The sequence below is a fragment of the Folsomia candida genome, unplaced genomic scaffold (assembly GCF_002217175.1).
Source record: "Folsomia candida strain VU population unplaced genomic scaffold, ASM221717v1 Fcan01_Sc005, whole genome shotgun sequence".
NCBI lineage: Eukaryota > Metazoa > Arthropoda > Collembola > Entomobryomorpha > Isotomidae > Folsomia > Folsomia candida.
The window spans coordinates 2,133,535-2,148,464 of NW_019091197.1; the positions used below are offsets into that span (position 1 = coordinate 2,133,535).

The 14,930-nt window shown below is 37.6% G+C and overlaps 2 protein-coding genes across 2 annotated transcripts; one reads left to right on the top strand and one right to left on the bottom strand.

Annotated features, from left to right (window-relative positions):
* Nucleotides 1-6,857: 6,857 nt before the first annotated feature.
* LOC110849983 (RCC1 and BTB domain-containing protein 1) lies at nt 6,858-9,691 on the bottom strand. The gene is made up of 8 exons (XM_035852362.1): nt 9,318-9,691; nt 8,848-9,236; nt 8,562-8,630; nt 7,949-8,302; nt 7,755-7,879; nt 7,583-7,689; nt 7,162-7,292; nt 6,858-7,080 (listed from the first exon to the last, which is right to left on the bottom strand). Exons 1-8 carry the CDS (start codon nt 9,556-9,558, stop codon nt 6,940-6,942), a joined length of 1,557 nt encoding a protein of 518 aa, XP_035708255.1. The 5' UTR covers nt 9,559-9,691; the 3' UTR covers nt 6,858-6,939.
* Nucleotides 9,692-9,708: 17 nt separating this feature from the next.
* On the top strand, nt 9,709-12,634 carry LOC110849984 (RCC1 and BTB domain-containing protein 1). Its single transcript, XM_022097472.2, has 8 exons — nt 9,709-10,091; nt 10,171-10,523; nt 10,588-10,650; nt 10,855-11,229; nt 11,299-11,423; nt 11,486-11,592; nt 11,712-11,842; nt 11,916-12,634. Exons 1-8 carry the CDS (start codon nt 9,860-9,862, stop codon nt 12,051-12,053), a joined length of 1,524 nt encoding a protein of 507 aa, XP_021953164.2. The 5' UTR covers nt 9,709-9,859; the 3' UTR covers nt 12,054-12,634.
* The last annotated feature ends 2,296 nt before the right edge of the window (nt 12,635-14,930 follow it).

Genomic DNA, 14,930 nt, shown 5'->3' on the forward strand with positions numbered 1-14,930 from the left:
AATCTTTTGCACCTCTTCAAACCTACTTTTGCACTTTCTTTTTGCACTTTACCATATATGAGCGATCTTGTAAGGATTGCTATTCCATGGCACTTTACACATTAACATACTTTTCAAAATTGTGTACAAATTTACGTTCATACGGGAGAAACAACGTGAATTTGAAAAAAATGCATATATTTTTACGCCAAATATAATTTATTTTTAGGAGCCGTGCAAATTTGGTAATGTTTAGATTTCTTAAATAGTGAGAAATCATAATAGCGATTATGCTAATGAATAATATAACTATGTAAGGGGATGATAAAGAGCAAATACATAATTGAAATTGTGTAGATGTAGTGTGAAAATTTTTCATAATTTTTCATGATGGAATTATTTTATTATAATTGGTTTTCTAATAGTACTTGCTAAATTACGACATTCCTAACAAGTATAATTAAGCTAATGGAAAAATACTAAAAAGTTTTCAGGTCTTGTGCAAATTATTTCCTGTATTTTTCACATGCATGCATTTTTACTGAATTACATATTGTATATAATTTTTGCAAATCTTGATTCAATGACAAAATTTGCAAAAAAATAATGTCCAAACAAATGATGATAGGAATTGGGTCACTCTGCATTCGAAATTATAGGTCATCGTTGTCATAGTGATAATATGTACTATTAATATGTATCATAATATCTAGTTTCAGTTTTGGCTATGGCTTTGATAAAACTACTTTATGCTAAATATTTTAGAAAATTTGTATAAGAAATAAATTTAGTGCGAGCAGCGTAAATTTAATTTTAATTTGTCGATTATTTCTAGTTATCCCCGTTAGTAATTAAAAATCTTTCCCGCACCCATTAGGTAAATATGTGGGTATGATTTGGATATGATTTTAGCGGACAGAATTAAAAAACGCGGTAATTAAGGATTGTCTACATACAAGTATGTACGGATTGCAGGTCAATTTTATTAATAAACGAAGCAAGCCCCAAGCAAAACCTATTCATTACAGACAAAACAATTAGCATAAACTGAGAACATTTGTCAATCAAAACAATTAATAAATTCAATCAAATAAATTATAAATTCAATCAAAAGCTACGATATATTATTTCAACAAGTCCGATACATTAACAATTCAAAGTCCAGTCCAGAGTCGTTACATTAGAGATAGAGTAAATTTATTTGCAGGTCGGCTTGTGATTTTTCCAGTCCAATTTCTGGCACAGCTTGGTACAGTATGACGCTCGTCTGCAGCCCGCACAATACATCAAGTCGCTGGGCTTGTCGGAGCAAAAAAGATCGCGGCCATTGTTTATCGGAGTGGTTGCTAACTGCTCGGGATGTATTTCGTCAAGTTCACCACAGTAGGCGCAGAATATTTTCTTCAAGTATTTTCCGAGCAGACGTTGCAAAACGGGGATGAAACCGTCCGCCGCAGAGGGCTCGAGTGGAGCGTCGATATGCTATTAGTAATATATAATCGTGAACAAAAACCTTACATACAGGGTGGTTTAAATGTCAGGTTACAATGGCAAATTTTTCAATGGGAAAAATTCGCAAATTTCCATTAGTTACGAATTTGGGAGTAAGATTTTTATTAATTTTTATCGAAACTTATGGAACACTGATGTCAAAATTCTTAAAATAATGAATTTCTGAGGCAAAATTTCGGTAACTAATGGAGATTTCCGAATTTTTTCCATTGAAAAATTTGCCGTTGTAACCTGACATTTAAACCGCCCTGTATTTGAATAAGATGCGAATTACTGGCTCACTTGAGCTACAACGAGTCCCGGGAAATTTTCCTTGTACTCGTCCAAAATTCCGTGAATGACGACACTCCCATTTGTCCCTTTGTATCCGAACTGTCGCCCTGTGGGGTCCACGATGTACACAGTTCCGTCCGGTAGTTCCGCCGAGAGGACGGCATGTCGAATAGTCAACTTGTCCCCTGCGTCGCTCATAGTTGTCATTACTTTCCGCGTATCAAACCGGATAAATTCTGGGTCAGGATGGTCCCCTGGCTCAGCACCGAAGTATGTCGCTGGTCCCTCAACGGCGCGGGTAACTTTCTGATTGACAGAGTAAACATTGATTGGAACGACTTCGAAGATTGTGGGTCGCAGAGATGACAGCGGGATCTGTGACATCATACAAAATTATAATAGCTACGAACATTATGTAAATCCTGTTTAGTTAGCTTACTTTGTCGCCCGTGGGAAGTATCCAATTCTTAAAGCCCATTTCTTCCAAAGATGGCACACTCGCCAAAATTCCGGCCACCAAAGCTCCCGTCTTACCAAGAAAGGTTAACCCCCAGTAAACTTCAATATTCTGTTCATCACTCAGCAAGATAGGTTGTGGCGATACAAGGACTCGATTTTGTGCGAGGGACGCATGAAGTTTGTCATTCACCGTCCAAATGTCCATGAAACCACGCAAGTTTCTGATTTCGAAGAAGGGTTTTTCGCCCTCGTCCGGAGGTAGAAGTGGGTCAAGAGCATTGCACGAGGAACCGATACGGAAAGTGTCATCAGTCGTTAGTAGAGTAGCTTTAAGCGGCCTGTGATAGTTATAAAGTTTGCCAATTGTAGTACATAGATTTATTGACAAAATTACATAAAAAAATTGTGTCGAACTCACCAGTGAGTTCCATTTGTAAGCAACACGTTTGATCGAGTACCAGGAAATAGAGGTGCTAAACCCTGCTCCCTGGTGGTGGTTGCCTGGCCATGTATTTTTCTCTCTTTTGCAAGAGAACACTACACAACTCACACTTTGTCAATGTTCCCGGCCACGTAGGAACACAGAATTATTTATTACTGTCTACACAAGCAGCCCATGTTAATTTTACCTTTTCGAAAAATCGCCTGAGGTTTTAAACTTTTTTGTTTGCTCAGGCCCAAAGGCATCGATTGGCTTATCTCACTATAAGCGATTTTTGTCCGTCTTCTCGATAATAGAGTTTTTCAATGCATTTCAAATTTCTAATTTTTTCGAATTTTCGAATTTTAAAAATTTTTTTCTATCAATGAATGATCGATTAATGAAATCCGTAAATGTAACCTACCCCTTTGAATCTATACTTTGGCTACGAAAGCATTTTCAATGCATTTACAAATTTTCTTTTAACTGCTATATCTTTGCGAAAAAAATTAATTTTCAAATTTTGATTTTTATGGTATGTTTTATTTTATATCATGCATCTACTATAAGATTGTGGAAGATATCTCAAATATGGGTGCGACGACGATCGTGTGGGTTCAGATGGAATGAGCCACTGGAACAATGCTTTTGGGAGCGATGAAGGACTGATCATTTGCCTACTTCCTCCTGAACCAGATGAAGATTCCACATCCACCAGAATGTCACCCTTTGACAGGAAAACGGGTATATTTTCCTCCACGTTCAAAATGGTTGGCATATGTTGGCATGCTTGGAGGATGCCGACAGCACGATGAGTGTACTTAACGAGGTCCAAATCTTCCATTTTCTCCTCGTTAGAGGACGATCCTGTCGCCATATCGCCTTTTAGTTTACCTCCGTGTCGACGAACCACCCTGAAACAAAGGAATAATTAATTACTGTCGTGAAGGGTGAATAAAATGATGAAATTTAAGTAATCTGCTGAGCACCACGCCCTCTAAGATAAATTAATAAACCGTTGCAAACGAAATGTAGCAAAGGGGTGAAAACACACGGAATTGTCTTTGTGACACGCCCACATCGTCTTACTGCATTTTCCCGTCATTGTCTCACATTACCCCACGTCTTATTTTGCCCCGTTTTGACACCCCCACCCGCGTACTTCAAACGTACACGACAATACCTTTCAATAGACACCCCACATGACAAAAGTCATTTTTTCGACATTCGACACCTCCCACACGGTCATGGAGTCGTCGCACGTCGAAATGATGGCGATTTCTGAAATTCCCGCAAAAAATACGTCTAAAACGGTGGCAACAAAAAATTCGCCAATTTTCGACTTTGGCGTCGTCTACACGGTCACGGCACGTCAAAACTATGTCCATTTTCGAAATCCCCATCCAAAAATACGTCTAAAACGGTGGAAACTAAAAATTCGACACGTTTGACCGTTGGCGTCATCACCGTGGCGCCGTGACCTAATGACCTACAACGCCCATCTTCGAACTCATCCCGTCCCCAAAAATTAGAAACTCGTTGGCGTAAACCGGATGTCAAAATTCGAATCCGTTCTAAAGTTATCGTGGATACAGACGGACGGACAGACGGACAGACGGACAGACGGACGGACAAGACATTTCCATAAAGGGGTTTTCACCCCTTAATAACCCGGTCCGGATTATTTTCCCACTACGTCTTTCGCGATTTGTTAATGTATGTAGAAGAAAGTTATGGATTTATTTAAAAACGAATTTCAAATTTTACCTGAGGAATTATTACTGGAAAACTTATTAATTTGGCAGACTGGCAAGTGGAAACGATGACTGCGCTGTAGCTCTGACCACCACTAACTGACTTGAATTTAGAGCTAAGTTTCAACGAGGCAAATGCAATATTTTGAGAATGAGAAGTTGCGAACATTTACATTTACATGCAAAACAAAACAAATGGTTTCTGATATTTCCGAAATCAAATTCGGAAAATACTTGGTTTCCTTGTCCCTGAATTATACAATTTCAACGATTTTGAAGGCTTGATCGAAAAATGGTTAAATTATTCTAAGGCGAGACACCAAACGTAACCATGCATCCAAAAACAAAAAAAATAAGTGCATGGTTACGGCGAAGCCATAGTATGCAGTTAAGTGCCCACCTCAAAACAGTCAGACGGAATTGTGAGAGAACCATACGTCGTATAGACATGCGGTTTCGAGTAAATTCTGTGTAGTATTGCGCATAGATCTCTGGGCTTAATCGGTTCATACCTTCATGGTATATTTCTCGTTTTAGTGACTTTTTTTTCTGTATCTCAAAATATTCCGCTGAAAGTGAAAAATCGGCAAAGGGGAATCGAAAGGGCTTAAACAATTATTAAGATCATTCTTTAGGGTCATGAAAATCTGATGCAAAATGACGAAGTTATGGAGGTTTGAAATTTTTTTTAATTCAATTTACACCCATAGCAACTTTAGTAAAGAGATTCTTTATATGCATGTTTTACTAATGTAAGAATATGAATTTAAATTAGAACCATTAGTTTTTATTTTTAAAACATAAATATGCATTTATGATAAAATTTCGTGCAAAAAGTCGGATTGGATGATAATCCCAACCTGACTCGGGCTATATTTAGTCTGCACTGTAGGTTTATAATGACGGAGTTAAAAAATTATTCACTTACAAGCTCCAAAATAAATAAATTTAAAAAATAAAACTAAGGCGAGAGGCGCTATTAAAAACAAGAAACAAGCCCTCCCACCAACACCCCCGTCTCGCCGTGGCCCCATTAATATTTTTATATCTGGGGGGTGTAACCACAATTTATGATACAAACCTTTAACTACTAATATAAACTACTTTAAATTTATGAATATTACAATTTGATATTGCATTGCACTTCTAAAACCTAATATATGCAGTTGTTGCATTAATTTCAATTTAAATAATAGATACATGGGGCAGCCATGGACATATAACTTATAACTTAAAATTATGACGTATAACTTAACTTATAATTATAAATATACGTCGCCTTATGGCGTTTCTATGACTTATAACTTATAAAATAAGTTATACGTCATAATTTTAAGTTATACAAAGTTTGTAAGTTATATGTCCATGGCTGCCCCATGTATCTATTATTTAAATACTTGCTTAATATTTAACACTACATATTATGTAGTCTAGCATTAATCAACAGAGTCCGGCCAAATATATTCTAAACATTAACGCAAACATTGATTAAAATTTATGCAAAATGTTTAATCAAATCTACAAAATATATATAAAAGCAGTTTTTTAATTTATTTAAAGAAAATCTATCTCAGAACCAAGACCCTAAAGCTTCAAATCAATGGGTATTGTTGTTGAAAAAGTTTAGAGCATATACATACTCAAAACAAAAATTTGTCAAATCAACACCGCCGGTGCCAATATATGACTTAACCGACTTGGTTAAAATTTTGAATCCGAGGTATGATGATTTTGACACCGGTAGTTATAATATTATGACCGGACGGAAAAATTTCATTACCACTCGGAATCACAATTGTAACCAAGGCGGTTAAGTCATATATTGACACCGTTTTGTTTTGAGTGCATACCCGGACTCTGTTCATCAACCGTCGTATAAAAAATGAAATATTCACTTCTTAAAACCAACTATTTTAACGTCGGCAATCATGCAGTTAAATACATTCCAAATCTGCATTCAGAAATTTCAGAATTGAGCTAGCTGCTTTTGTAAACGAGTTAAATAAATAAGCTTTTGTAGTTTGATTTCCGACATTTGTGTCACAATTTTATGACACTATCACGAAAATGACATGCACCCATGTTGGCATATATACCCCATTATACGTGGTTTTTAAATTTTGGTGTTAGAAACGAATTACAAAAATAAAATTGTGGTTACACCCCCCAGATATAAAAATATTAATGGGGCCACGGCGAGACGGGTGTGTTGGTGGGAGGGCTTGTTTCTTGTTTTCAATAGCGCCTCTCGCCTTAGTTTTATTTTTTAAATTTATTTATCTCTCAATAGAAATAGAACAACTGTCCAACATAATTGCATACATAAAGCATGTCGCCTCCCTACCCCTGCATTACGTATTTTATGAACTAAATTGTGAGCGATATTAACGAACCTCATGCATTAATCCCTTCAATGCGAACATAAATTACATAAAGGTCGTCAAATTGAAATCTTTCCGATTGGGGAGAAATGTCATATTTTATTCGCAAAAGTTGAAAGTAACTACAAAAATAATTATTCCCGGATCCATTAATAGCAAGCTATCGACGAAGTGCGGCCATCGCAAATTTGTCGAATGCTTCCCTCCCCAGTAAAGCGACCAAGTCGCTGGCACCACCCAATGAAATTGTATTGACGAGTCGATTCTCCAGGATGAATTTTGTTACTTTCTCTTCCAAATTCTAAAATGATAACAGGTACTTAATTACATATACTTATTTATGGCAACCTATGAAGGGAAATTACAACAGCAAATCATGTACCAAAGCGTTTGCTGAGACGGCATGTTGAAGTAAAAAGAATGCATTTTCTGCGCCGATATTCCGCATCAGAATCCCTTCACATTCACGCCGAATTTTCACTTCGCAATAACAATCCGCCAACTTCATCAGGCCTAAAAAAGTATTTTGCACATTTAATTTCAAAACAATGACGCAATTCAAGCATTGGTAATGTGTAAAATCCGTCGGTCTGCAAAATAAATTTGGAAAAATTATTACAAAATATAAAAAGACGTCCTTGATCTGAGTATGTAAGTTTGTAAAAATTTGTAATCTAATTTTCCTTAGAAATATGTTTATAATTTTGTGAAAGCTTGCAAGTTTACAGAATTTGCGGATTTCGCAATATTACCAAGGACTTCGTGCCCCAGTATTCCAATTAACAATAAATATTTATAAATACCACAAATATTTTCGTACTCCTTCTCCGAGAAAGTCACCTTGTCGTGGTAAATGTGGAACAGTAGAGCTTCAAAAATGTCATACTTCGTGTCCTTGATTTCAATCACGCTACAAAATTTACCCTTAAATTAATAAACTTAAAAAAATAATTACGTATTTCGAAAAGTACTCACGATCCTTTCGTTTCACTCCACTCGCCGCTAAACATTTTTGCGAAATATTCACTTCTGCACGTGAGAATCAGTTTATGCGCGGAAATGATTTTCCCTTGCAAGGAAAATGTAGCATCCATAGTATCCTGTAAAGAATGATAATACAAAACGGTGCCAGTGTTTAAATACCGTATAATCCCACTTAAAAAACTAACCTTACTACTCCATAAATCGTCACCCAACGAGGGTTTCTTGTCTTCTTGGCTTCTCTCCATAATAATAGTTCCGTAACTTTTTTGGCAAATTCGAGCAAAACATTCTTCTATTCGTACTAAAAAATAAGGGACCTCCCGAGTCGGCTGCTTATCCAGATAGCAAGCTAAATAGTTAGACTTAAAATCGACGACACAAACGTCTTCCATCCAACAGGTTCGAATGTCCTGGACGTAGAAATCAACAACTACTGGTTTCGTTGACCAAGTCAGATTCCCTCCAACTGCTGGAGCCCTCCACGAATGAACTTTACCGTCAAAGGTCAAAGCGCAAATAGTATTTTGTGTTGTGGCAATCTGTAGTAAAAGCAAACTAACAATGAGGACGCAAACCATGTTAAACCTAAATTATTTTTTGACCGCCTGTTTTATAACAAACGCTTGAGAATAGTTGAGAAACAAAATTTAGTGTGCCACTGAGCGTTACGGGTGCCGTAAGTTCGGGAAAATTCTCGGTTTTGAGCGGAATCTGGGCCTTACGATATCTTACCTAATCTGACCTACCTCACACTCTGAAAACCGAGCGTTTTCTTCCGAACTTGAGACAATTAAATACCTTCTTCACTGGGATGCCTCTTGTACTCAATTTGTGTCCATCATCTGCACCAAATCCCCATCGAAATACCTGTTAAAAATATTAAAATTTCGTAATTCCGGCGAGGCAGCAGAAGTTTAAGACAATCGGATTCCAATTTCCCTCAAAAATGCCCCCCAAATCCCAAAAGTTGGAAGATCTTTTTTTAGAGGAGAAATTAAACAAAAAGTTGGAGGACCTTTTTTTAACATTACACAATTCATTCTAAAGAAACACCAAAATCAAACCACAATTTTGAATTACATACCTCTCCTCTTTCACTGAGGGCGTAATTCGCCCCAAAATTACACCCCACCGAGACAAGGTCCCCACAATCCCATTCTTCCTTATCAACGAACATTGGCGCCCAAATGGTTATCTCACCAAATGTACCCCACTGATAAACATCCCCACCCTCCGTTAACGCCACGACGTTCCCCATTCCCATCCCTGGCAACGCTACTTGCCGTATTTTTCCTCTAGTCAGATAACTCGGCACTTGTCTGGGCGTGTACTTATCTTCCCGACAATTAGCGATACGTCCTAAGTGCTCAGCTCGCCTATCAAATGGTACATCGGCTGGGCGGAATTCACTGCACCACGAGTAGAGTAGTCCGTCCTCCGTAATTGCGAGGTTAACTGATCCAATGATAAATTCTATAAAGGCAAAACAACTTTTGCCATCTCAATTTCGCATATCACATTGATTTTGAGCATATTCTTCATAAAAATGAGTACCTTTCACTAGAACGTTGCACAATTCAGGAATTCTGGTAATTTTCGCATCGTCAAGACCTTTATGGATGAAGTGGTAAGTTTCGTCCGTCGTGGTGACGACGAAACCCTCCTTGTCGTGAACATGTATCAATTTCGCTGCCTTCAAAATCTCCTCTCCATCCGCTCCCACGTTGCGAAAGACGGTCCAAGGCTTTAACTTGTCTTCAGGAATGACACCATGCGATGACGTGGACGCCTCCATTACCAAAACGGTTGTAACTATTAAGTAACAAATTAAATGGAGAAGTTTATAAGGTGTAGTACAGTAAAAATTTAATTAATTACAAATTATAATCGCACAAAGAAAGATTATGCACGAAGTGATTTATTGTAGCCAGTCCGCTGCCAAAAATGAGACGAGGAAATTGAGACGGACGACGGAAATTGCAGCTTGTACCCGCTATCTGCTGTTTTTTTTGCTGCTGATTAAAACTTGACATTTTTCTCATCCTTATAATTCAAACCCTTTTTAATCGTGTCATTTCCTTTGATAAGTGACTATCATGGCCTCCTCATCTGGCATCATTCCTCGCGACAAGTTACAGATCTGGGAAATCTTTCGTAACCCTGGGCACGAAGGAGAGGAGATTTTGAAGACATCGAAATTGGCACATGTTGTCGACCAGAAGCACGGTCTCGTCGTCACTATAGCCGATGAAACGTATTCCTTCTTCCGGGACGAGGGAGGGTGCAAAATTACTAGAATTCCGAACCTTTGTGGCGTCCGGGTGAAAGGTACTTGATTTTAGATTGTAATTAATTCCTGGCTAATTAAAACTACAAATTTAATTTTAATTACCTGAAACATTCCTAGAATTTTTCATCGTCAATATTGGAGTTGGCCTTGCCATAGCGGAGGATGGATCCTTATATTCTTGGATTAACGATTTCTTCCTACTCCAGCATTTGGATACGTCCCAAATTTCGTTTGATATTGACCCGCACGTCGTGGGGGGAAGTTTGATAGGAAGAAAGGTTCAACAAGTCGCCTTGGCAGGGGAACGTGTCATGGCGTTAACCGTGGGTGGAGATGTGCATCACTGGGTTCGAATTAGGGACATGTCTTTCGAGCCAATTTTGATTGCCAAGAAGAACTTTGATTACCAGGAGGTCATCTCGATTGCTTGTAGTGACGATATTTCTATCGCTCTTACATCAAATGGAGAGGTCACAAATTACATAATTTGCGATTTTTTAACGGGACTAATTTGTGGAATTTGTATTATTGCAGGTATTTCAATGGGAACTGGGTAACATGTTGCCGCAAAAGGTGATCGTGGCACCTTTAAGAAAGGTAAGTTCAATAAATATTACAATATTGGGAGGAAATTCACGCATTTTTACAAGTCTTGATCTGTAATTTTACAAAAATTAAAATTCCCAAGAAAGCTTACGCGGAGCATAAACTATAAACAATGTATTTCGTGATATTGCGTAAAAACATGCCGATTCTACAATGTCATTGAATTTGCGAAAGTAATTCATGACTGTTTTGCAGATAATTGGAATCAGCCACATTATTTTTGCACTGACTGTTGAAGGAGCCCTGTACTCGGCGAGATTTTATGATCCAATCTCAAGAGAAACGAAGCCTGTATGGACGCTTGTCTTCGAGAATTTAAAATCCCACGATATTACAACCTCAGTATCGGACGACGTTGTTGTTGTCGAGTTGAAGAACAACATCCGGTTAGCATTTTCCTACCGTGGTGGAACTTGTGATCCCCATATTCTCTCAATTTCGCCAAATGTTACCTCGCTGGACGATCTCTTTGCTGAAATTAGTCAAACAACCTGCCGTACTATTTGGGCGAAAAGCGATGTGAAACCGGGGACAGTGGAAGTTGACATTGCCAACTTGTGGGGAAGCAAGGTTGACATGAATTTACAAAATTTTGCTGAAATTATTCTATGATTAAAAAAACTTGCATTCTATTTACAGGAAAATTCGGACGTTACATTTTCCGTGGAAGGGAAAACTATCTCGGCGCATAAATTGGTCCTGACAGCGCGAAGTGAATATTTCGCCAAAATGTTTAGCAACGAGTGGAAGGAGATGAAAGGATCGTGAGTACTTTGTCGAAATAGTTATTTTTTAACCGGTATTTTTATGAATTTACATTTTGTAGCTCTATTGAGATCAAGGACACGAGGTACGAAATTTTTGAAGCGCTTCTCTTCTACATTTACTGCGACAAGGTTACCTTCTCGAAGGACGAGTATGAAAACATTTTTGGTGAGGCGAATTTGAAACCGTGAATTTTTGGCGTGAATTCCACCTAAATTATGGAGCGCATGTGCATTTGTGCCGCAAATTATATTATTTTTCTGGTTGTCTGTTTATATTTTTACTAGGCCTCATGATGCTGGCGGACGCCCATTGTGCCATCAAAATTCGTCACGAATGTGAACAGATTCTGATGCGGAACATCACCACAGAAAATGCTGTGTTCCTCATTCGAAACGCTGCCTCGGCCAACGCTTCGGTTTGTTATTATTTATAGCTAATTATCATTGGCTAATGGGTAATTAAATAAGCTTGTATCATTATCATTTCAGGATTTGGAGATGAACGTCGTTCGATTTATTTTGGATAATCGACTCCTCGATGTAAATTTGTCGCCTCAGGCGGCGATTGACCTTTTGGGAATTGAAGGATTCAATAAAGTTTGGATGGCCGCACTTCGTCGATTGTAGATAAATTTGTGGAATTTTAAATACATAGCTTTTTCGACTTTTTAAAACTTAATAGATAAATAATTGAATATGAATTATGATACTGACATTTGAAGCATAAACAAAATTAAGCTAAGAAATTAATCAAAATTTTGCATTAAAAATACAAATAAGCAGGCTTGGGCAAGATAGATACTTTAAGATACAAGATACTAGATACAAGATACAAGATACTACTCGTATCTTGTATCTTCCACCCGCCTCAGCTCAAAGTATCTTGTATCTTGTATCTGGAAAATCCTCAATGAGTATCTTGTATTTGTATCTTGTATCTGATGTTTTCCATCAAGAGGAAAGTATCTAAGACACTTTTTAAGATACAAGATATTTTTTGCAAAATATGCTACCCGCGACATCAAAAGTTCGATTTTCTTATGATTTATGAGGTAGTAATTGTAATTTGTAAGAAAATATGCGTGGTATTTTTGCTAGTGGAAGGTGTTTTTAAATGCCTAACTACTCAATAGTAAGACTTTCATTTTACTGGCGATGCCTAAATGGCAAAAAATATGAAATTTTATCTTTTTTAAATCTTAAAAAAATCAAAGGTATCTTGTATCTTGTGGAATATTTAAGATACTTTATCTTATCTTGTATCTTGTATCTTTAAAAATACTTAAAAGTATCTTTTACTTAGTATCTAAGTATCTTGGAAAGAACAGAGAATAAAGTATCTTTATCTTGTATCTTGTATCTGAAAATAAAGTATCTTGCCCAAGCCTGCAAATAAGTTGATAAATTTTAAATTGCATGTATTTATTACCCGAGTTAATTTATTCTGAGAAAACGGCCACTATTTAAATTGATAGAAATTAAAATGATTTCTGAGCTCTGAGGAGAAAAGTTAAATTCCAAGAAGCGTTGAAATTTCAGGCATTTATTTTTTGATATAACACTTGTGCAAGAATATTAGCTCATTAAATTGAGGATAAAGCTTGACACAAATTTCGAAAAATCATTTGTACACATAAATTAGAAATCTCGGGCAGGAAAAAACCTGGCAAATCAAAATAGTCACACCGTTTTAAAATTAAGTCTGCCTCCTTGAAAAACATCTAGAAGGTTTAAACCTTCTAGACATTTGGTGACGCCAAATCAATCAGTTCAAGTGACCATGCAACTTTGTCTCCACACTTTCCCGCACTCCCATACGAAAACAACTCCAGCTAAAGAAACCAACCCGCCACTCAGGAAAAGTATAAACTTAATTACTTTAAGTGACACTCGCGCCGATTCGTGAAACACAACTGGTTCTGTTCCATCCGCCATTTCTTTTCGGAAAAAACGTCCATACTCTGACTTTCCTATTAGCCTCATGGCATTCAACTTATACTGCACACGCCTCAGCCCATCCCACCTCCCACTTATTCCGAACTCCTCCAAATTAGTGATCGTCTTGGAAATGAATGGCGTGAGAAAATTCCTGTACCCGACGGACATCGAGATTGTACGAAACGGCGTGGCTTCCCGACTATTTAAAACGTATCGATTTTCAAATTCCTCAAGAAGTACGGCCAAATCTGATATCACCATTTTCACATCCATTAGAACGATTGGTTCTTGCCTAAATCCAGAGTACTCTTGAATCGAGTAGGACAAACTTTTTGCAAGCGTTAACGAGTCGATTTCGCTAACTTGATAAAATTTAGTTCTGTTCTGAAGTCGTTCGTACTTGGAAATCGATTTGATCCTGGATAAACCTTTTTTGAAGGTTGTGATCTCCTCAATTACCAAAGACGACGCAACCATTTTCTCCTGTTCTTTGTCCCACCTTGTTATGGACGAACGTGTCACAACTTTATAGTCCGACTCAAGCAATACCGAACCATACCGGCAGCAGGAACCATGCAATCCGCTTCGATTTAAATAATTTCAACGTGTTCCCCTCAACTTGACCTAACAGGATGGATGAAATTCGTAGAACATCAGAAAACATGGAAGAATTTTGATGTCCCACCTTCCTCAAACCTAGTCGTCCCACGATCGTAATTCCAATCGCGCTCAGGAAAATCAAGGTCCACGTGGGTGCATCAAATGGGTATAAAAATACGGCGAAATCGTTCCTCAGCGTCGGATGGTCGGTCACAATGACGAATTCAATTTCTGAAAATGTTACTTTGTATACTAGCGCTCTCTCATTTGCAAGTCGGGTAATAAAACCGTTGTTCAAATATTGTCTGAAACTTAATCTCCCGACGAAATTATCCATATTGAATTTTCCCATCGTGGGAATCACTGTGAAATTATAGCGTTGAGTAAGCACAGAGATGACACATCTATGGGGAGGGTTACTTTCATAATAGTTGATTATATTGTGACCACATTTTGCTTCAACGGGTGACCATGACGTAACTGATATAACCAAAGTGACACTTTTTCCTTGCATATCGTTATTCCTGGATTTCCAAATCTGGTCTATTTTTAATCCGTTTAATCCCTGAATCTGCTCGTTTGGAGGAAGATCTCGACAAACAATGCACGGAATAAATAACAAAGTGTCAGTTATAATTATTAGAATAGAGTTTCCATTTGAGTTGGGGTAGTAACGGTAGTAATTTCTCGATATGGGGGAACGAACGATTAGAAATATATAGGTTGGATTATCATAAAGCAACACGTTTGCCATAAATAGTGTTTGGGATTGTTTGTAATCCGTGAAGGTCATATTTGTTGAAATTACGTGTAAAACGGTATACCGAGCTTGTGAAAATAAGGCACGATTGTTTCTTTCGAGGAAAGATATTGTTGTTTCATCAATTAACTCAGGATCGTAGAGCAACCGATGAACTAGTACTGGCGAACGATTATTCTGTCGGATCATTTTGGCCAAATAGCTTT

What these genes read in the sequence shown, in the direction of transcription:
- LOC110849983 (XM_035852362.1), bottom strand. Translation starts at nt 9,558, where the DNA reads ATGGAGGCGTCCACGTCATCGCATGGTGTCATTCCTGAAGACAAGTTA. An exon ending in CCCTCAGTGAAAGAGGAGAG is followed by an intron (nt 8,631 to 8,847) that starts GTATGTAATTCA and finishes TATTTTTAACAG; the next exon opens with GTATTTCGATGGGGATTTGG. An exon ending in TGGAGTGAAACGAAAGGATC is followed by an intron (nt 7,690 to 7,754) that starts GTGAGTACTTTT and finishes TAAATTTTGTAG; the next exon opens with CGTGATTGAAATCAAGGACA.
- LOC110849984 (XM_022097472.2), top strand. Translation starts at nt 9,860, where the DNA reads ATGGCCTCCTCATCTGGCATCATTCCTCGCGACAAGTTACAGATCTGG. An exon ending in TCGTGGCACCTTTAAGAAAG is followed by an intron (nt 10,651 to 10,854) that starts GTAAGTTCAATA and finishes ACTGTTTTGCAG; the next exon opens with ATAATTGGAATCAGCCACAT. An exon ending in CCAACTTGTGGGGAAGCAAG is followed by an intron (nt 11,230 to 11,298) that starts GTTGACATGAAT and finishes TTCTATTTACAG; the next exon opens with GAAAATTCGGACGTTACATT.